We start from the raw sequence: 21768 nt of genomic DNA, 5'->3' as shown, positions 1-21768 counted from the left end.
GCGCTCGTGAATGGGGAGACTGGATGGAAGCCAGTCTCCGGAGAGGACACGGGGGTAGTCCGGGGAGTACGGCACTGGACACGGAGAGTGCTGGACAGGACGGGAGACGACACGGGAAGTGCTGGACGCCGCGGCGCACGCGCAGTCGCGGGAAAGACTTGGAGGGGAGCAGTTTGCGCGTGATCGCGAGAGATGGAAATACTTCGGAGTGCCGACTTGTACTCTTGCGTGGTTTCCGTGGCTTCTGAAGTGAAGACGCAGTGTGTGCGTTTAGAAGTGAATGTCTTCCGAGCTATGTTGTTGATGATGATAACTGATTACGTGCTGTAGGAATCTATTGTTTCCCTGTTATTCAACTTATATTTTAATTGCTGGACCATCGACACCAATAAGTGTTTGCAGAAATATACCGCATTCTCAAAAGTACTTCTGCTATCGTACACATCATTTAAAGTCTTTAAGATAGTATCTGCAGATATTATTTAATTGCAATCTTTCATTTATAAATGTCTATATTACTTTCAAAATTCGCAATTGCCGAGTGATAGAGACCTACGACCATTCGATTAATGTGTCTATTCATATTTTATACTGTAGACTCAGCAGTATTTGGCTTCTAATGCGGCAACTGCGTATCCCAGCCCCTAGACAACGAAACCAGCCAAAACTGTTAATATTGCAACTCTGAGTCGGAGGGTGCGTAGTTAATTTGAAAGCCCGCAAAATCGTAGCACCAAGATGGAATTTGTAGGCGTTATCTACATTTGAAAGATAGCGTCTGTTCAAATTTCGCCACAGTCGCTTAAGAGTGGCGTTAGTAGCGAAGGTTCGCTTCACATAGACGACGGTTGTGAGCGTTCGCTACTTTTGAGATTGGACGTTAGTCAAGAACGCCTTTAAGGCGACAAAGACTCCATTACTAACACCTCACTGAGTTTGAACGAGGTGGTGTAACACGGCTACGAGAAGTTCGATGTCCCTTCTGCGGTATTGCTGAAAGCCTTGGCGGGTAATGTAACTACTGTGCATCACTGTTGGCAGTGGTGATCAGGAGAATGTACTGTCGCGAGAACACCGGGCTCCGGACGGACGTGTGGCGCTACCGAAACGGGAGACGATTGTGCTCGGCGTGTGGCTCTGACCCACCATACTGAACTTGCAGCAGCAATTTGAGCAGCAGCTGCACCACAGTGAACAACGAACTGTTACAGTTCGGCTACTTCAAGGGCAGCTCTGAACCAGACGCCGTGTAGCGTGCATCCCACTGTCCCCAACCTGTCGGCATTTGCACTGTCAGTGGTGGTGGGCAGGGAGGAGGTGTGTTGTGTTTTCTGAGGAGAGCTGGTTCTGCCTCTGTGGCAGTGATGACCAGGTGTTGGTCAGGAGGAGGCCAGTTGGCGTCCTGCAACCATCTTGTCTGTGAACTAGACACGCTGGACCTACACCTGGAGTGTGCGATTTCCTAAGACAACAGGGGCACTCTCGTGGGGATCCCACGCACCCTACTTGCTCCACGTCTTGTCTTAATATGCTCGATCACCAGATCTGCCTCCAAGCGAACTCAAATAGGACATCACTGGACGACAATTCCAGCGCCATCCACAAACACCATTAACCATCTCTGTAATGTGACCAAATGCAACATACAGGGTGCAGCAGAAGAAACGCATGTTTTTCACTATTGAGTGACTGGGACACGGTTTGATAAAAATGACAAAAACAAACATTAAGTGATAGATTTTTTAATGCAGTTTTGAAATATACATACTTTAATTAGATTCGAAAATAATGTCTTGGAGACGATGTCCTTCTTGCTGGATACAAATTTGGATCCTCTCCCGAAAATTACGCATGGCTCTCTCCAACATTTCATTCGGCACTGCTTCAATTTCCTGACGAATGGAATTCCTCAGGTCATCGATTGTGCGAGGCTTGTTCATGGAGACTTTTGATTTTAAATATTCCCACAGAAAGAAGTCGCATTACGACAAATGGGGTGAGCTAGGGGGCCAGTAAACATCACCATATCTCGAAATAACATGTCTTGGGAACATTTGTCGAACCACTTCCACGGATGCTGTGTGAGCTGTGGCACTGTCCTGCTGAAACCGTATTTCTCTCATGTTCACTTGACGCCTTTCAAGTTCTGGACGAAGAAAGGTGTTTAACATTTTAACGTAGCACGCTGATGGCACAGTAACTGCAGTTCCTTCCTCTTCAAAAAAAAAACAGAGTCCAACAATCCCCATCTTTGAAATGCAGGACCACACTGTTACTTTTAAACTGTGGAGAGGTCTTTGGTGTAATTCATGTGGGTTCTCCGGCGCCAAATACGACAATTTTGAACATTGACATAACCGTCTACACGAAATGTGCTTCATCACTCATGAAGACTGTAGCATCTGCATCTTCGTAAAAATTTCGTCCATTACGCGACAAAACTGTGCGCTGCACAAAATCCCGTTCACTAAGCTGCTGGACAATCATTATCTTATACGGGTGAAACTTAAGATCTTCATGTAAGATGCGGTGAAGCGAAGGACGTGACATACCCATCGCTGCAGCCTGTCTGTCGTCTAGCCGATCGTTTCAGACTAGCAAGAACTGCCGTTCTCACTCGCTCTACATTTTCCGGAGTACGAACTGAACGGGGAAAACCATGTGGTTTCTTTTTCATCACAGATCCAGAACTTCTAAACGCTGCAACCCATCGGAGTGCAGTATTTCGATCAGGCACTGCGACTCTACGTCCAGTTTCAAAATTTTCATGGAAAAGACGTTGCACTGTGACTACGGAATCATTGTTTCTAAAGTACTGCTCGACAACGAACACACGATGCTCTACGCTTCAACACTCCATAGCGACTGGAACTGCATTGTATGGGCAGTCTGCCAACATTCATTCAAAGTCAATACACCATCTCGTCGCCGCGTACTAGCGGTTCAAAGCACATGCGTTTCCTTTACTGTATATGGAACTCCAACCCACAAACTGACATTCAGCACCTGTACAACACAATGCATGCATGTTTGCATGCCTGCAGTCAACATTCTGGCGTTTCCACCGTTGTTAATGTAGCAGCATTTCACATCTGCAATGGCTTATCTCGCGCTTACATTAATCTGTGTAGTTGCAGCGTTAATCACTTGAGTATGTTACTTAGACAAATGTATCAGCGAAATTTCGTTACTCCACGTTAATTTTCTTTTGGTGTATTGATTTTTTTTCTGTCGGTGTATGCACTTTCTTCTGTGGAACTGGAAAGAGACTTCGAAGCGGTCTTCAACAACTAAACATGAGTGGTACTTGATCGAATAGTAACTGTTTAATAGCACCACAAATCACCGTCCTGCCCTCAGGAGTGCTGGACACACAGACGTCTATCTCCGGTACCAAATGTAAGCAAAAACATAACTCAGGTGCGCTTCGTCTGTTCAGCTGTGCGTTTGAAAGCCTTCAGTCTGTGGTCTTCGGTCAGACACCCTGCTCCTGAAACAAGTCGCATTTTCTGAATGTGTACGAGCACTAAACTCTAAAATGGGTATGTGGTTTTCGTTTGCCGTTAATGTTGCCAAGCTGCTGTAACAACGGTGCGGTTGTTTACTGAAAGGTGTCCTGGTCGCATCAAGGCCTGACGATCTGTCTTTGGGGAAATTATAAAAATATCAAGGAACTGGAAGTGACAACAACAGTGCATGAGAGGTAAGCAACTAGCATTTTATCAGGAGTAACAGACAATCTGACTGCTACGGTCGCAGGTTCAAATCCTGCCTCGGGCATGGATGTTTGTGATGTCCTTTCGTTAGTTAGGTTTAAGTAGTTCTAAGTTCTAGGGGACTGATGACCACAGATGTTAAGTCACATAGTGCTCAGAGCCATTTGAACCATTTGAACAGACAATCTACGTCACTACGAGGCAGTTTGAATGTTCGAATAGAATAGCTCAACCGAATGTTATGCGAATACTTCTTTCGAATACATTTCATCCTTCCCACAATTTGCTCCATCAAAAATTTCCTAGTAATAATGTTCAAAATCTGTTATAGTTTAACGGATAGCATGTGCAAAAACTCCGAAGTGATGTGACGTCGCGATGCAAAATTTTTTTAGTTAATAACTGGATTTTTATTTAATTTTTTGGGGATCTTCTGATTAGTTTGATACGGCTTGAAACGAATTCCTTTCATCTACCAATCTTTCCGTCTCAGAATGGCAGCTAAACACAACGCCCGCCTTTCTATCTTTCGCTACAAATGTTGCGGTCTGGGACTTCTTATAGTAACGTCGAAATTATTTCCTGACATATTAACACATATCCCAATATCTTGTCCCTGCTAGTTATTGTTCAGCACGTATTACTTTATTCCCAGATTTTACGGAAAATGTCCTGGTTTCTTATCTTGCAATCCCCATTACGTTATCAGACAGCTCTTTTCCCCTCGCAGAGGCCTTCAACGTATTGTTTCCACTTACCCACTCTCTCTACTGCGTGCAACAGTGGAAGTCCTCATGCACTTCTGACATATTTGTTCTTCAATTCTTCGAAAGTTATCTTTAAGTTTTTATATGCTGAAACTGCCCTTACGACGACCGTTCTTTCCAATATTTCCACGTTTTTCTTGCAGTAATTTCCCTTTAGCTGCATTGCATTTCCTATTAAACACGTTTCTAAATTATTTGTGTTGCTTTATTCTTTTTTTCCATTGAGAATTTTTAGCTCACCAAAAGTATTTCTTCTGTTACACAAAATTTCTTTCTAGTTATTATCCTTACACTTACGTCTGTCTACCCAACTTCAGTTTCAGCGATTATCTTTTTAGTGATACCCACTTCTCCTCAATTAAACTACCCACTGTGGTATCCGGTATCGCAGTTCTGCGGCCTCAGAGAACTTTGATTACACGCTGTCATTTACCAACAGTTTAATATTCACATTACTGCGCATAAATTCTTCCTGAACATTTTCCTATACTTCAACTGACTCTTCAGTATTGCTAAATTATGATCTGAGTCTGTGTCTGTTCCTGGTAGACCTTACATTCGGCATCTGATTTAGGAATCTCTGTCTCATCTTGGTTTAATCGAGATGATGTCTTCTTGTGTGTCTCCCTTTTCCAAGTATACCTTCTACTCCTTCTCCTCCTCCTCCTCCTCTTGTAATGTTTGAACGGTGTATTTCTCATTGGTAGCTCGACATTTACTGCAGGGGCTAAAGAGCCTTTATCCTCTTCATTACTATCGCCGTGTTCATATTCTCCCGTGATTATGTCTTCTGTTGCTGCTCCTAATTTGGCGTTCCGATTCCCCAAGATTATTAAACTTCATCTCCCCCTATGTACAGAATAACCAGTTCTCTCATCTAGTTTACCTCGTCGTCTATTTGTGATGTCGGCACGTTACCTCAGCTGTGACTGCTTAAGCGCACTTTCAAATTTAATAAATGTAACAGAGAAAAGACAAAGGAAATGAAGTTTAATAGGAAAAAGAATAACGAATTGCTTAGCATCAAAATTGGGAACCACACAGTAACAGAAGAAGTGAAAGAATTCTTTCTAGGAAGTGAGATTACACAGAGTGGCCGAAGCAATAAAGATATAAGGAGAAGAATAGTCAGGAACGCCTTGTTCAATAAAAGGGCTCAGTTGATTTCTGATATTTATATGTAACTGAGGAGGAAGTGTCTCAAAGCTTATCTCTGAAGCAAAGCGTTATACAGAAACGAAATGTCGATCATCATAAATGTGGGGAACGAAGAAAATGTAATCATTTGAAATGTGATACTATCGGAGAATATTAAAAATGAAGTGTGTACATAAATAAAGTGTCAAATTCCGTAACTGAGTGATCAGCATGGGCGAGTGCCATGCGAAGGGACCGGGTCCGATTTCCGGTATTGCCAGGGATTTTTCGTTGGTAGGAGAGCTGGAGCGGGGTGTACCCAGCCTCGTGATACGAACTGAGAAGCTGTTTGAATGAGAAGTAGCGGCTCCAAAGTCTGCAAAGTCCGCAACGGCCGGGAGAACAGTATGCTGCCGCCCCCCCCCCCCCCCCCTCCAACTCCGAGTGTCGTCATTGGCTGTGGATGAGACGGCGGCCGATCGGCCCCAATTGGGCACTCTGAGGCCAAGACGACGGAGCACTAAGATAAAGTGTGAAATGTCGTACTAGAAAGAAAAGGGGAGGATAGGAAGCTATGAAAGATCTTAGTAGGGACTGATGACCTCGCTGTTTGGTCCCCTCTCCCAATGAACCAACCAACCAACAATTTACTGCAATATCTGTCACAGCTCCCAGGAATAGTTGATCTGGGGATGGAAGGAGTAGCACAGGGAAGAAATAGTAGTCGACAGATCAAGACTAGAATAAACAAAACAGATGACGGAGAATGTTGGGCGTGAGATTTACCTAGAGGTGGAGTGGTTAGCATAAGCTAGGAAAAGATTGAGGACAGTATCAGACAGCATGACAGACTCATACCTTAAAAAATGTAACCAAACCACATGAAGATACTTGCTGTCCATAAATTCGGTTACTGAATAGAAGTATTTGTCAAGCAGAAAATATTGGCATTTGTTTTGAAAATTTAACTTTTTTACCATTTTTAATTCACAATAGGGGGGTGGGGTTACGAAAATTTTTTAGGCTTTCTGTGCAAAAGTTGGCTTAAATTGTGGATATGCGAGGCCATTTTGATTCCTAGCACTACATTTATGAATCAACCATGATATTCAAATCGTGACTGGTTCTATAAACGAACTTCCTAGCAGAGCAAATACATTGTGACCCTATTGTTAGTATGCCTAATTTTTAAGCAGTTGCCTGGATGATGCTCCAGAACGGACACCACATATTCCTTACAGCACATTTCTTTGCATTTAAACTATTTTGTCTATGTGTGAAATTACTCCAGAAAGTTATTCAATATAGTTTAATCAATGGAAGTATGTAAAGTGAGCTAACGTCCTCATTCTTTTCTCACCAAAATGGACAATCACACGCAGAGCAATTCTTGTTAATCTTCAGTATTTGAGAATATTTATAATATGTGATTTCCAGTTCAAATCCTAATGAGTACGCGCTCTCAGGAAAGTTTGGACTATCAGTTTTGCATATCTCCTTTCTCATATTCTCTGTTATTATTAATGATTATATATCCCATGTTGCAATGAATTTAGTGCATTTACCTTTTTTCTAAATTAGTTAATAGATTTTTTTTACCAAAGAACAGTCAATAATTTTTCTGACTATTGCTTTTATTGCTCTTTCTTTTGTTGCAAGTCTGCAAGGTGGATTATGATTATGACTAAGGAACACTTTTCAAGATATATCAGTGCAAGGTGTAAGGTCATTTACACCGGGTGATTTTCAGATTTGTACATGACATTAAAAGACGTACACATGTTGCCGAGAGAAGTCGAAACTTTGCGTACTATTTTTCACACGAACCAGTAATTACGGAACTGCCGGTACTTTTCTGTAGCTCACATACAAGTTGGAAGTGATCACATTTTGAAGACGACATGGAGCTGCTTTGCCTAAATGAACGACGTTGTTTGCAAAATGCATGATAGATTTCAGTAGTGATTCAAATGTAGGTAACTTTTTGACAAACTTACTTCATTTGAGCTGGGCTCGGAGCACTACTTGATGAATGTCGCCGAAATAATGTGGTGTACGTTTACATGTTCCTATCTGCCAGAAACTGATACGACAAACCAGAAAGTCTTTTATGTGGGTACTTTTTCCAACAGAAAGATGTGGCAGCCCATTCTGCAGCTATCTGGTAGTTCATTTTCCATAGATGACTTGAAAGATTTTTTATCGAAATGGTGTGATATGAACCAGCTTACAGGATAGTTTTAACATATTATTTTTGGTACTACTCACGTAACTACTACTTTTTTTGGCAGGCTTCCAATGTTTGGACAAAAATTCGTCTATGGAATCAAAGGAAATCTCCAGATGAAACAGCTTTAGGTTAGATTTGAAACTTTCTTCGCTTTGTTATTGGTGAAACGATCTAAAAATGTTGGTGATGCTTATTGAACTTCTTCCTAAGCCACTGACAACTTTATTAGTAGGTAAGAAATGTAATTTTTTCTTAGGGTGTTGTAGGTATGCAGAGCACTATTCTTCTCAGCTCTGATGGATTGTTTCTGAATTTCATTAACGAATAGATATAATAATATAGCTGAGGTGGTGTGAAGATGCCGTTAAATTATCTAACTCCTTGAAGAGGTACAGCCGGCCGTGGTGGCCAAGCGGTTAAAGGCGCTACAGTCTGGAATCGCGCGGCCGCTACGATCGCAGGTTCGAATCCTGCCTCGGGCCTGGATGTGTGTGAAGTCCTTAGGTTTGTTAGGTTTAAGTAGTTCTACGTTCTATGGGACTGATGACCTCAGATGTTAAGTCCCATAGTGCTCAGAGCCATTTGAACCATTTATTTGAGGTACACACAAGATGACTGTAGTTGTACACCAAATATGTTATAAGTATGCAAAATATGTTAGGTGGTTAATTAGTTTGTTTCCTTGAATAACAGTTGTACAAAGCAAAAAGTACCTGAAATTGTTTGAGCAGCTTAGTAATATGGTTTTTTCAATTCAAGTTTTCATCAAAGTGTTTATCCAAAAATTTTGGAGCATTCGATCCTATTTACTGACTACTCCTGGAGTGCTGCATCAATTGTTGATATTATTATATTTGTTGTACAGAACAGAATACAGTGCAATCTTGATCATGTTGAGCACCACAGCTGACAATAATTTTAATAACAAATGAAAGCCACCTCAGCTGTACTATTACACATTTACTGTGCAATGACCAGTGTCCTTCTTAGAATACTTCAGGTTTCTGAATTGTGCTAAAGCCATGATATTCTTCTCACATTTATATCATGACCTTAGCATAGCTCGACAGTCTGAAAATGTTCTAAGAAAGAAACCAGTGCAGCACAATAAATTAGTTATTATGTAGCTGAGTTTGTTCTTATTAATCATTATAATGTATAAGTGCATTTTCGCAATTTTCTTTGAAAATGTCATTAACAATTCATACAGTTGGTTTCTCTCTAATGGGATTTATTACAGCACTAATATCTTCTGCGAAAAGTACGCATTCTGGTTGATGAATTTTAAGCAGAACATCATTCATATACGAGGGGCGTTCAATAAGTATTGCGACAGTATTTTTTCTGACAGTAGGTTGGTTTTATTCAGGATTCCGATACACCAAATTATTTCCCACTCTTCTGGCTACTAAACCCTGTTTTCCAACATAATCTCCATTCAATGCGACGGACTTAACGCCGCCTTACTGGGAGAGCCTGAGTGTCCGCATGTTACGTCTAATTGTCGACGTCAGAGGAAACGTCTTGCTGCATCAGTAACCTTCCCATCAACCACGTACAGCTTCCCGCGGAGTGCAACCTTCACTGGGCCAAAAAGATGGAAGTCGGAAGGTGCGAGGTCCGGGCTGTAGGCTGGACGAGGAGCAGCAGTCCAATGAAGTTCTATGAGTTCCTCTCGGGTGCACAGACGTGTGTGAGACTTTGCGTTGTCATGGAGAAGGAGAATTGCATTTTTGGAGCGGAACACGATGAAGTTGTTTCTTCAATTTCCTTAGGATAGCAAACTTCAGAGTTGATCGTTGCACCACGAGGAAGCATATAAAACTGAATAGCCCCTCAGAGTTGCAGAAGACCGTTGCCATGCGTGACTCTACCGGCTGTCGGTACGGTTCTGAATTCTTTCTACGGAGGAGAGGTGGTGTGACGCCACTCTGTGGACTGCAGTTTTGAGGGCTACGTTTAGCGCCACCACCTATCGGACATTCATGAAACTAGAAGGGGTGAAACGGAAATATTCCACGATGCCCCACAACAAATACCTCCTTTTTTCAATCGAAACTGGCCGAGAAAAAACTGTGTTGCATTACACTCAAAGCTCCTCGTATATAAGGAAAAGGAGCGGAGCCGAAAGTGAACTATGTGGAACTCCACTAGTGTTTCCTCCCCAGTCACTAAAATTTTCTCTCCTTCCTACATTGCTTGAATTATTCAGCAAACCTTTTGCACTCCGTTTGTTAATTATGATTCGAAGTGCTAGTTTCCAGTGTCACCAATTTCATAAAAGTTAAGTTTTTCTAGAAGTCACATGATCTACTCAGTTACAAGCGTCCGAAAGATCACAAACAAAACCTGTTCGCAACATTTTATTGCTTTACACTTGTTAGTATTTGGTGAGTGAATGTAACATTCTTAATCGAGCAATCCTTCTGGAATCCAAACTGTGATGTGCTAAGTAAGTTGCTTCTGCTTACATGTGAGACTACTCTTGACTACATTATTTATCACATATTTTGGAAAAAACGTCAGGAAGAAAACTATACGATAATTATTGAAGATTTGCTTGTCACCTTTTTCATAAACAGGTTTTACAATGACATATTTCAACCTATCTGGAAAAATTTTCTGTGTGTTAAGGTATATCGCTACGGATATTACTTACCGTGTGTAACTACACTTTATGTGATTGGAGACTACTCTGTAGTTTTATGACTGTTTTCTTTACTTTTTTTTCAGTTTTGAACGAATTTGGTAATATTCTAGTGATAAGAGTAGAGCAGTTAGCAAAAATGTTAAAGTTCAAAGCAACTGAATATTGAATACAAAACTCTATGGAGGACTATATAAACCAATGTTGGCGTACTGTTGAGCTACTACCGTTATTACAGTGACTGTTTCGACTACTGTTACCAATACTAGTACTGATCCTTGTCAAATGTACATGCTCGCGTGGTCCGCAGCTCGTGGTCGTGCGGTAGCGTTCTCGATTCCCGCGCCCGGGTTCCCGGGTTCGATTCCCGGCGGGGTCAGGGATTTTCTATGCCTCGTGATGCCTGGGTGTTGTGTGATGTCCTTAGGTTAGTTAGGTTTAAGTAGTTCTAAGATCTAGGGGACTGATGACCATAGATGTTAAGTTCCATAGTGCTCAGAGCCATTAGAAAGCATGCTCGCGTGAGCAATTTATGTCTTATGATGCGAACTTTGTGCAAATATATTGCAGAAAACTATTCCATGGGGTTTTCGTGTTCTGAGTCTCTGCCCATATAAATGCTTGATTATAAAAAGGAATTAATTTAATAAAATCCCAAACTAAAGAAAACGATAAAGACAGTTTCAATTTTTTTTACTGAATAATAATTCGCAACGAAAAGTCAGACGTACTAACATTCTTGAGATTTGACTCGCAACGACTTCAATGGAATAATATCTCTGACCCCTGACGTAAACACTTATAAATAATTACGAAACAAGCCCATCCAAGTTATTGTGTGTGAAACACAAGATCTTTTCTAGACTAGACTCTAAACAGAAAGTAATTTATTGCCGAACTGTCATTTTAAGTAACTATTTAGCAAAATAACCATGGAGGTAAAAAAGGAGTTGCCATTACGTCAAAAACTTGAAGGTGACATCCGCCATCCTATATAGCCCATAGGATTAGGTTTAGCATATTTATACCTTCATGGTTCACCGCCGTAACACTTCCCATGTTGTCACTTTGACGCGTCCGTGCCCAGTTGGGGATGTCTATCGATTTTTTTGGTTGTATTCCAACTAGCGTCTGATGCTTTGATTGCGTGGAGACATAACTCTGTTTCATGAAAAATTCCAGTTTGCATCGTTTAAGGATGTACTATTTTTACAGCAGAAATAACTGTGGTAGTGATTTGTCACCAAACTAGAAGGACCACTTTATCCTAGTTGAAAACAACTACAACTCAGCAAAACGTGAACACTATCCTTTTCACAGACTAGATATGACTTTTAAGACACGAATGAGCGCTTTAGGTGCATCTTCACTGAAGCTGCTACTTGAGTGTTGACAAACGTTAGGTACAATTGCAGCAGTCCCGAGGCAAGGTCAACTCACATGTATCACTTGCAGCACTCTTCGACTAATCTGGATAAAAGTATAATTGAGACTCAAAATCTATGATTTCTACTAATTAAAATATATTACTTACTCAATAAAATATATTACTTACTCAATAAAATATACTTTATTTTTATTCTAGTGATAGTTACGCGAATTTTAGGAATGTAGTGTAATCAACTAATGTGATTCGTGGCTGATTTATAAATCAATAAAAAATAAATTTATTTTTAGAATAAACAACTGATTAAGTGCTATAGTTAGATCTTATAATCTTGTTGCTTCATTTCAGGCTTCTCAGCCATTCCTTAAATTGTTAGCAAAAATCGTGAAGTCTTCAGGAATCAAAAGTCACCACCGTTCTGCCAACGGCATTGTGAAAGACGGCTGAGGAGCGGACAGACTTTCAAGGCATCCTCTTGCCCTTGAGCCAGAAACTGTGAGCTGGAAACTGACCCTAAAAGGCGGAAGAATCAGCAGTGATCAATGGCATGAACATGCAGAAGGCAATGGAAATCATTCCGTTACAGACACGTAATTTACATATGTGCCGTGTAACAGAAAAAAAAGCTGACATGATAGTCCCTCTATTGCCAAAAGATTCTAGATTGATCCCCCATTCGTATGTGTGCCAAGGAAGAGATGATTATGAAAATAAGATTAAATAACCGATTTTACGAATCGGAGAGTGGAATTTGGGAATTCAGAATGTTGTAGGGTAGCTAGGAAATCTGAAAAGGTGTATACTGTTAAATCCTGCCTAGTCGTCGAATATGGGGTGTCTAGGAAAGCTGCTTTCTCGGATCGCTAGGCAACAATTCAAGCAAATCATTTTAATGAGTTTTATTACAAAAAAGTAAATGGCAGTACTTAACTTTGAGAATTACATAGATGTGTCAAAGCAAAGGGCGACAGACAAAATAAACAAGCTTCTTCAGTACATACAATTCCGAATACAGTTGATGTTTCTATTCAGGTCGCTAGTCTTGAAGCTTCTCTTCAACTGACCGCGACCAGTCGGGAGTGGCGCCTACGTCCCCCTTCAAATAGAGGCCGCTGCTGTTGCATTGTCGTCCTAGAGAGGGGTCGGTCAGCGTGTAATTGGCTGACGTTTTGTTGTCACAGCCCTCTCTTCTCTATCGTTTCCGATTGGCATGGCGGTGTTTGACTTTACGCCATAACACGTACGAGGGTGAGTCAAATGAAAACCTTAAATTTGTAATAAGAAATCTTAATTTCGCACCGTTATACTGTAAGTTGGTAAGCGTGCTAAAAACAGCGCGCAGAACGGCATGTAGGTGACAGCATAGTGCAGATGCACACATACCGTCGCAGTATCAGTACAAAGATGGCCGCCCCACTTGCGACTTGCACCAGGGAAGAACAGCGTTCTGTTATTCGGTTTTTGCGTAGTGAAGGTGTGAAACCTATTGAAATTCATCGACGAATGTTTGTCACAGAAGCAAGTCTACGAATGGACTAGAAAGTTCGCAAATTGTGTTACTTCAGTGGAAGATGCTCCTCGTCCATGTCAGGCACAACGAGTTGTGACTCCACAGAACATTGCAGGTGTTGAAGCCATAGTGAAGGAAAACCGCCGAGTGACACTGAATGACATTGCAGTACGTTTACAGATTAGTCGTGGGTCAGCACTCCACATTGTGCATGATGTGCTCCAGTTTCACAAAGTGTCTGCAAGATGGGTGCCACGGCAGCTGACTCCTGGAATGAGAGAACGACGTGTTGATGCTTGTGAAGAACTTCTTCGGGTCTTTGAACGAGAAGGTGATGGCTTCCTCGCAAGAATAGTTACTGGGGACGAAACCTGGGTTCACTTCCACCACTTTCTTTTGGGACGAAAAAGGCGTCATTTCGGAGCATTACATTTCTAAGAGGTACCACTGTCACCAGTGCATCATCCACAGATCTTCTAAAAAAATCATCTGCGGCCTGCAATCAAATCAAAGCGACGTGGATTGCTATCAGCAGGTGTCCTTTTGCAACATGACAATGCAAGGCCCCACACTGCCCTTACAACAGTTGCAAGAATCACAGACCTGCATTTTGAGTGTCTTCCTCATCCACCATACTCACCAGACCTTACCCCAAGTGATTTCCATATGTTTGGACCACACAAAGACGTAACGGGAGGAAAGACGTTCCTCTCTGATGAAGAGGTACGCCACGCGGTGCATGAGTGGTTGCGCGGATTACCAAAAGAATTTTTTTTCTAAAGGAATTTATGCAGTTTGTAAGCGATGGAGGACCTGCATTGAGCGTGGGGGGGTTTATGTTGAAAAGTGATACAGCTTTGTATCACTTCTGAAGAATAAATAAGATTTTTAAAAAATATTTAAGGTTTTCATTTGACTCACCCTCGTACAGCGACTCAGTCTAGATGCAGTAGGGCTCAGTGAAGTGGAATGGAATGAAGATAAGGATTTCTAGTCAGATGAATATATGACAATATCGACAAAAGCAGAAAATAATCCAACAGGAATAGCGTTTGTTATGAACAGGAAGGTAGAGCAACGTGTGAGTTACTGTGAACAGTTGAGTGACAGGAGTATTCTCATCATACTCGATAGACAACCAAAGACAACAAGAGTAGTTCAGGTATACATGCTGACCGACACTACAAGTGAAAGATGAGGAAAAGAGAAAAATATATGAGGATATAAAATTGGTAATATAGTATATAAAAGGAGATGAAGGTCTAATACTCAAACACGTTGTATCACTGTAGCCGGCCGGTGTGGCCGAGCGATTCTAGGAGCTTCAGTCTGGAACCGTGCGACCGCTACAGTCGCATGTTCGAATCCTGCCTCGGGCATGGATGTGTGTGATGTCCTTAGGTTAGTTAGGTTTAAGTAGTTCTAAGTCTAGGGGACTGATGACCTCAGATGTTAAGTCCCATAGTACTCAGAGCCATTTTTTTGGATCACTGTAGTAGGAGAGCGATTAGAAGGAAGAGTTACAGTAGAATACGAGCTCGGTAGTAAGAACAACAGAGGAAGAAGACTAATTGAGTCATGCAATTAATCTCATCTTGTAGTAGCACCTACCCCATTCAAAAATCACCAGAAGACGAGGTACACTGGGAAGCGGCCTAGAGACATGGGAAGATTCCAGCTGTATTACATCATGGTGTGGCAGAGATTTCGAAATCAGTTAATAAGGCGTACCCAGGACCAGATATAGACTCAGGTCACACTTTAAGCGCAGAACATGAGGGACAGAAAGACTCTTAAGAGAAGCGTTAGAAAGGAACAATGTGTAAAGAAGTGATATGCTGAAGTATTGAGGGATGGTGATGTGTATTTCAAATTCTCTAAGGCTGTATATACTGCAATATTGAATAGGAAAGTACACAGATCAGTTGAAGATGAACAGTATCTCTAAAGACGGCAGTCACAAGCGATGGGTGGATATGTATAGGTAAAAAGAAGGAAACTGTGAAGAAAGCTTGGGTAACAGAAGAAACACTTCAATAGACTGATGAGGAAGGAAGTACAAAATTTTTTGTGGAAAGAGTGGGGTACAGCAATGTAAGTCACTTGCAAATGAAGTGAGTAGGAAGTGCAGAGAGGCCACAGCGAAAAGGCTATATGAATAACGCGAAGAAATCGAAAAGGAACGTTCATCGGAACGACAGATTCAGAACATAGAAAATTAAAAGCAAATTTCTGTGAAATTAAAAGAAAGCGTCAGTTTCAAGAATGGAGAAGAAATTCCATTGTTGAAAGCAGAGGACGGACAGATAGGTGGCAAAGGACATTGAGAGTCACCACAAGGGCGAGGAATTGTCTGCAAATACTTTAGAAGAAGAAATGGGTGTCGATCTGGAAGACGTAGGGGGTCCAGAATTTGTGCTTGATAGTTCTGGAAGACTTGTGATCAACATGGCAGAAAACAGGTACAAGAAAAAAAAATATACAGCTAGTTATATGTATTAGTACCAAGAGGGAGCAGTAAGAATCGAAGACCAAGAGAGAAGTACTCGTATTAAAAGGGGGGAAGGGGGGATTCTGTCTTTCTTCCCTATCATTTGAAATGTACATCGAAGAAGCAATGACAGAAATAAAAGAACAGTTCAGTGGTGTTTTAAAAACTCTCAAAGTGAGAGGATGTTAGTGAAGAAATTAATGAAGAGTTAAAATGTTCAAATGTGTGTGAAATCTTATGGGACTTAACTGCTAAGGTCTCAGTCCCTAAGCTTACACACTACTTAACCTAAATTATCCTAAGCACAAACACACACACCCATGCCCGAGGGAGGACTCGAACCTCCGCCGGGACCAGCCGTATTGAAGAGTAACAGTTAGTAGATTGTCAATAAACTCAACATAAAAATTGGGGATCTGTAGTAGGCAAAGTGAAGGAGCTCTGCTACAAGTGTACAACTTTGCTTCCGCCGTTTGCCGATAGGTGGCGATAACGGTAAGTAGCGGTCGAGAGAAAAGAGATCGCAGACGTCAGGCATTTAGCTTGGCAGCATGACCTCGTTCGAACATTAGTCGATTTGTGTCAACATCATTTGGTTGTTGTTGATTGAAAATGTCAGTTTACTAGCCTAATTCTCGTCATTTGTGGGAGGTGTGACTGTTTTGTTTCAATATGAAGAAAACATCGGCTTAGGCTCATGAAATGCTCTCAAGTACATAATGTAAGGACGCTATTAGTGAAAGAACGTGTCGTGAGTGGTTTCATCGCTTCAAGAACGGCGATTTTAACGTCGTAGACCGGCATATTGGTAGAAGAGAGAATGTTTTCGAAAATGCAGAATTAGAGACTCGCCTCAAACTCAAGAAGAGATTGGCACGATTAGTGGTAGTGACACAGCAAGCCATTTGAAAACGTCTCAAGGGTATGGACATGATTCAGAAAGAAGGAACTTGGGTCTCGTGTGAGCTGAAACCAAGAGACGTTGAACGGCGTTTGTGTGTTTGTGAACAGTTGCTTCAAAGGCAAAAACGGAAGGGATTTCTGCATCGCATTGAGATCGGGGACGAAAAATTGGTTGATTATGATAACCCTAAACGCAAAAAAAATCATGGGGATATCCCGGCCATGTTCCACGTCGGCGACCAAACCGAATATACACGGCTCCAAGATCATGTTCTGCATTTGGTGGGACCAGCTTGGTGACGTCTACTGTGAGGTGTTAAAACCAAGTGAAAGAATCACACGCGCTCGTTATCGAACGCAGTTATTGCGTTTGAGCAGAGCATTAAAAGACAAACGGCAGCAATACAGCGAGAGGCACGATAAAGTGATTTTGCAGCACGACAACGCTCGACCCCACGTAGCAAAAGAGGTCAAAACGTACTTGGAAACATTAAAATGGGGAGTCCTACCCCACTCGCCGTATTCTCCAGACATTGCTCCCTCTATCACCTGTTTAGATCAATGGCGCATGGCCTGGCTGACCAATACTTCCGATGTCATGAAGAAGTCACAAATTGGATCGATTCGTGGATCGCTTCAAAATATTCTAATGGAATGTTGTCTACTCCCGGGGCCTTGTTTCGACTCAGGTCTTTCAGTGCTCTGTCAAACTCTTCACGCAGTATGGTATCTCCCATTTCATCTTCATCTACATTCTCTTCCATTTCCATAATATTGTCCTCAAGTACATCGCCCTTGTATAGACCCTCCATATACTCCTTCCACCTTTCCGTGTGTAGGACAGTTTCCAGAAATAACTGCTGATTGCATATATTTCCGCAAAAGTTCTATCGGACGCTGTTCCTCACTCCATAATTTTATGATGGATTTACGTCTAGTGGTATAAGCATCCGATCACGCCTCCAGGATTGACTAAATATTCAATTTCTCATGTTACCCTTCCTAAAATTTCTTTATGTATTAGATACGTTGAATATTTACTCCAAATTACGTGTAATCCGTATTTATTTTGAAATAGTACATAATATCTGTGATGTTCGCTAAGCAGCAATGAAATAGTTTAGTAGCTCGTTAAATAATATTATAGAGTGCATCACTGAAATTGACGTCTTGTAAATAGAATCTACAAAACATCTGTGTAGATCATATGCATAGCAGACAAGAATAAAGTCTGGCGTTTGAATAACACGTCGAGATAATATTCTATATCCTTTTTCCAGAACTAAGTTTTAATAAGTAGAATCTGTGACGAATTCCTTGAATTTGTAAATGTCATTCAAATAAACGATCAACAAATGTAAAGGAGTTACAGAAAATACGATAGCCTAGTGCTGCAAGGTGATTGCAATTCACGTTGTGGCGAACTCGTCGCCCATTCCCTCTTCTGTTTCTTCTTGTCCCGGTTCCACTGCCAATGCAGCCTCACCTGCAAATAAAAAGAAGGTTTCTGTGATATCGTGTAAAATCGATACCGATGCCAGCCACACGCAGTGTGTCTGTTTTCGACATCAACGATAGACTCTTCAAATCGCTGTAACGTGTCTGACAGAGAAATCTGTCTGTTGTACAATGAATCGAAGTTTTATCCTGTTCCATTCGCAAACCTACTGTGGGAAGAATGAATGCTCATAGCCCAATGAATAGCTTGTTATCTGCTTAATTTTGCGTTAATCATCCCTAAGGTGAGGTTAAAGAATATATATATATTGTATCTTAATAAACAGTTCACAGAGTAAATTATCACAAGGTATTGAGTATTCTACTTCACGTTTTCCTCGATTCTGATTTTGAAGCATTTCTGTAATCATTCATGGTGCCTTTCTTTCAAAAGGTCAAGGTCCGATATACATACCGAACAGCTGAACAGCATTCATAGAAATAATATATAAATATTCTAGAAGCAATGGATTTCTAACTGAACTGCAGCTATCCAGTATCTTAACAAGGAAAAAATTCTGATATTGTATTGCATTTGTGTTTGTATGAACCTATATGACGTTAGTTACCCTTCATGTCTTGGATCTGTTGGGCTCTGGTACAGGCTAGTGGGAGGAGCTTTGATCACCTTCGTATATACCTACGTAATTCGATAACGAGGCACTACAGACTTTCAGGTTCAGTCTACATCTACATCTATCTACATCTACATGGATACTATGAAAATCACATTTAAGTACCTGGCAGAGGCTTCATCGACCCACCTTCACAATTCTCTATTATTCCAATCTCGTATAGCGCGCAAAACGTGCTGCCTTTCTTTGAACTTTTTCGATGTACTCCGTCCGTCCTATCTGGTAAGAATCCCACACCACGCAGCAGTATTCTAAAAGAGGACGGACAAGGGTAGTGTAGGCAGTCTCCTTAGATGATCTGTTACATTTTCTAAGTCTCCTACCAATAAAACGCTGTCTTTGGTTAGCCTTCCCCTCAACATTTTCTGTGTGTCCCTTCCAATTTAACTTGTTCGTAATTGTAATTCATAGGTATTTAGTTGAATTTATTGCCTTTAGATTTGACTGATTTATCGTGTAACCGAAGTTTAAGGGATTCCTTATAGCACTCATGTGGATGACCTCACACTTTTCGTTATTTAGGGTCAACTGCCAATTTCGCACCATTCAGATCTTTTCTAAATCGTTTTGCAATTTGTTTTGATCTTCTGATGACTTTGTTAGTCGATAAACGACAGCGTCATCTGCAAACAAACTAAGACGGCTGCTCAGATTGTCTCCCAAAGCGGTTATATAGATAAGGAACAGCAAAGGGCCTATAACACTACCTTGGGGAACGCCAAAAATCACTTCTGTTTTACTCGATGACTTTCCGTCAATTACTACGAACTGTGACTTCTCTGACAGGGAACCACAAATCCAGTCACATAACTGGGACGATATTCCATAAGCACACAATTTCACAACGAGCCGCTTGTGTGGAACAATGTCAAAAGCCTTGCGGAAATCCAGAAATACGGAATCGATCTGAAATCCCTTGTCAATAGCACTCATCACTTCATGTGAATAAAGAGCTAGTTGTGTTTGACAGGAACGATGTTTTCTAAACCCATCTTGACTGTCTCTCAATAGACAGTTTTCTTCGAGGTAATTCATAATGTTTGAATACAATATATGTTTCAAAATCCTGCTGCATATCGACGTTAACGACATGGGCCTGTAATTTAATGGATTACTCCTACTAACTTTGTTGAATATTGGTGTGACCTGTGCAACTTTCCAGTCTTTGGGTACGGATCTTTCGTCGGGCGAATGGTTGCATATGATTGTCAAGTATGGAGCTAATGAATCAGCATACTCCGAAAGAATCTAATTGGTGTATAGTCTGGACCAGAACATTTGCTTTTATTAAGTGATTTAAGTTATAGATATTTACTTCTACGTTACTCATGTTGGTAGCTGTTCTCGATTCGAATTCTGGAATATTTACTTCGTCTTCTTTTGCGGAGGCATTTCTGAAGGCTGTGTTTAGTAACTCTGCTTTGGCAGCACTGTCTTCTATTGTATCTCCATTGCTGTCGCGCAGAGAAGACATTGATTGTTTCTTGCCGCTAACATACTTCACACACGACCAGAATCTCTTCGGATTTTCTGCCAAGTTTCGAGACAAAGTTTCGTTGTGGAAACTACTGTAAGCATCTCGCATTGAATTTCGAGCTTCTGTAAAAGATCGCCAATCTTGAGGATTTTGCGTCTGTTTAAATTTGGCATGTTTGTTTCGTTGTTCCTGCAACAGTGTACTAACCCGTTTTGTGTACCAAGGAGGATCAACTCCGTCGTTAGTTAATTTATTTTCTCTCAATTGCTGCCTATACTATTTCTTTGTGTTCAAGCCACATCTGGTCTACACTTATATTATTAATTTGGAATGAGTGGAGATTATCTCTCACAAAGGTGTCAAGTGAATTTTTATCTGCTTTTTTGAATAGGTTCTCTTTCGCTTATTTTTGGAGGATTTGGGGATTACAATATTCAACCTCGCTACGACAACCCTGTGTTCACTAATTCCTGTACCGGTTTTGATGCTCGTTATTAACTCAGTATTCTTTGTTTCTAAGAGGTCAAGTGTGTTTTCACAACCGTTTACTATCCGCGTGGGCTCATGAACTAACTGCTCGAAATAATTTTCAGAGAACGTATTTCGCACAATTTAGGATGATATTGTAAGCGTACCCCCGGAATTAAACATGTATTTTTGCCAACATATCGGGGGTAAATTAAAGTCTCTACCAACTATTATCGTATGAGTCTGGTACATGTTTGAAATCAAACTCGAGTTTTCTTTGAACCTTTCAGCAATTGTATCATCTGAATTGGGAGGTCGGTAAAAGGATCCTATTATTATTTTATTCCGGTTTCCAACAATGACCTCTGCCCATACTAACTCACAGGAAGTATCTACTTCAATTTCGCAAGTTAAACTACTTCTAACAGTAATAAACACGCCATCACCAACCGTGTTTAGCCTATCCTTTCGGAACACCGTTAGGTTCTTCGCAAAAATTTCGGTTGATCTTATATCCGGCTTTAGCCAGATTTCAGTGCCTACAACGATTTGAGCATCAGTGCTTCCTATTAGCGCTTGGAGCTCTGGTACTTTCCCAACACAGCTACGTCAGTTTACAACTGTTATACCATTAGTTCTTGTATCTTCGTTCTTCCTGTGTTCGGCTTGCACACTTTGAGACTGAAGCCCTTCTTGTGTTTTCCCGAGAGCCTCTAACCTAAAAAGCCGCCCAATCCACGCCACACAGCCCCTGCTACCCGTGTAGCCGCCTTCTGCGTATAGTGGAAACCTGACCTATTCAGCGGAACCCGAAACCCAACCACCCTTTGGCGCAATTGCAGCCTACACGGTCGCAGAACAGTCTGAGCCTCTGATTCAGACCCTCCAGTCGGCTCTGTACGA

General features: G+C 41.3%; 1 protein-coding gene across 1 annotated transcript in view; it reads right to left on the bottom strand.

Moving 5' to 3' along the window:
- Positions 1 to 18197: 18197 nt before the first annotated feature.
- Positions 18198 to 21768, bottom strand: part of LOC126417170 (radial spoke head 1 homolog) — a 167876-nt gene continuing 164305 nt past the window's right edge. Inside the window, exon 6 of the mRNA XM_050085067.1 lies at positions 18198 to 18274. Within this exon, the coding sequence (XP_049941024.1) occupies positions 18198 to 18274 (77 nt within the window). The remainder of the gene's footprint in view (positions 18275 to 21768) is intronic.

Source organism: Schistocerca serialis, chromosome 8, assembly GCF_023864345.2.
Source record: "Schistocerca serialis cubense isolate TAMUIC-IGC-003099 chromosome 8, iqSchSeri2.2, whole genome shotgun sequence".
Taxonomy (NCBI): Eukaryota; Metazoa; Arthropoda; class Insecta; order Orthoptera; family Acrididae; genus Schistocerca; species Schistocerca serialis.
The sequence above is the reverse complement of the archived record's forward strand: the minus strand, read 5'-3'. Positions and strand labels throughout refer to the sequence as shown.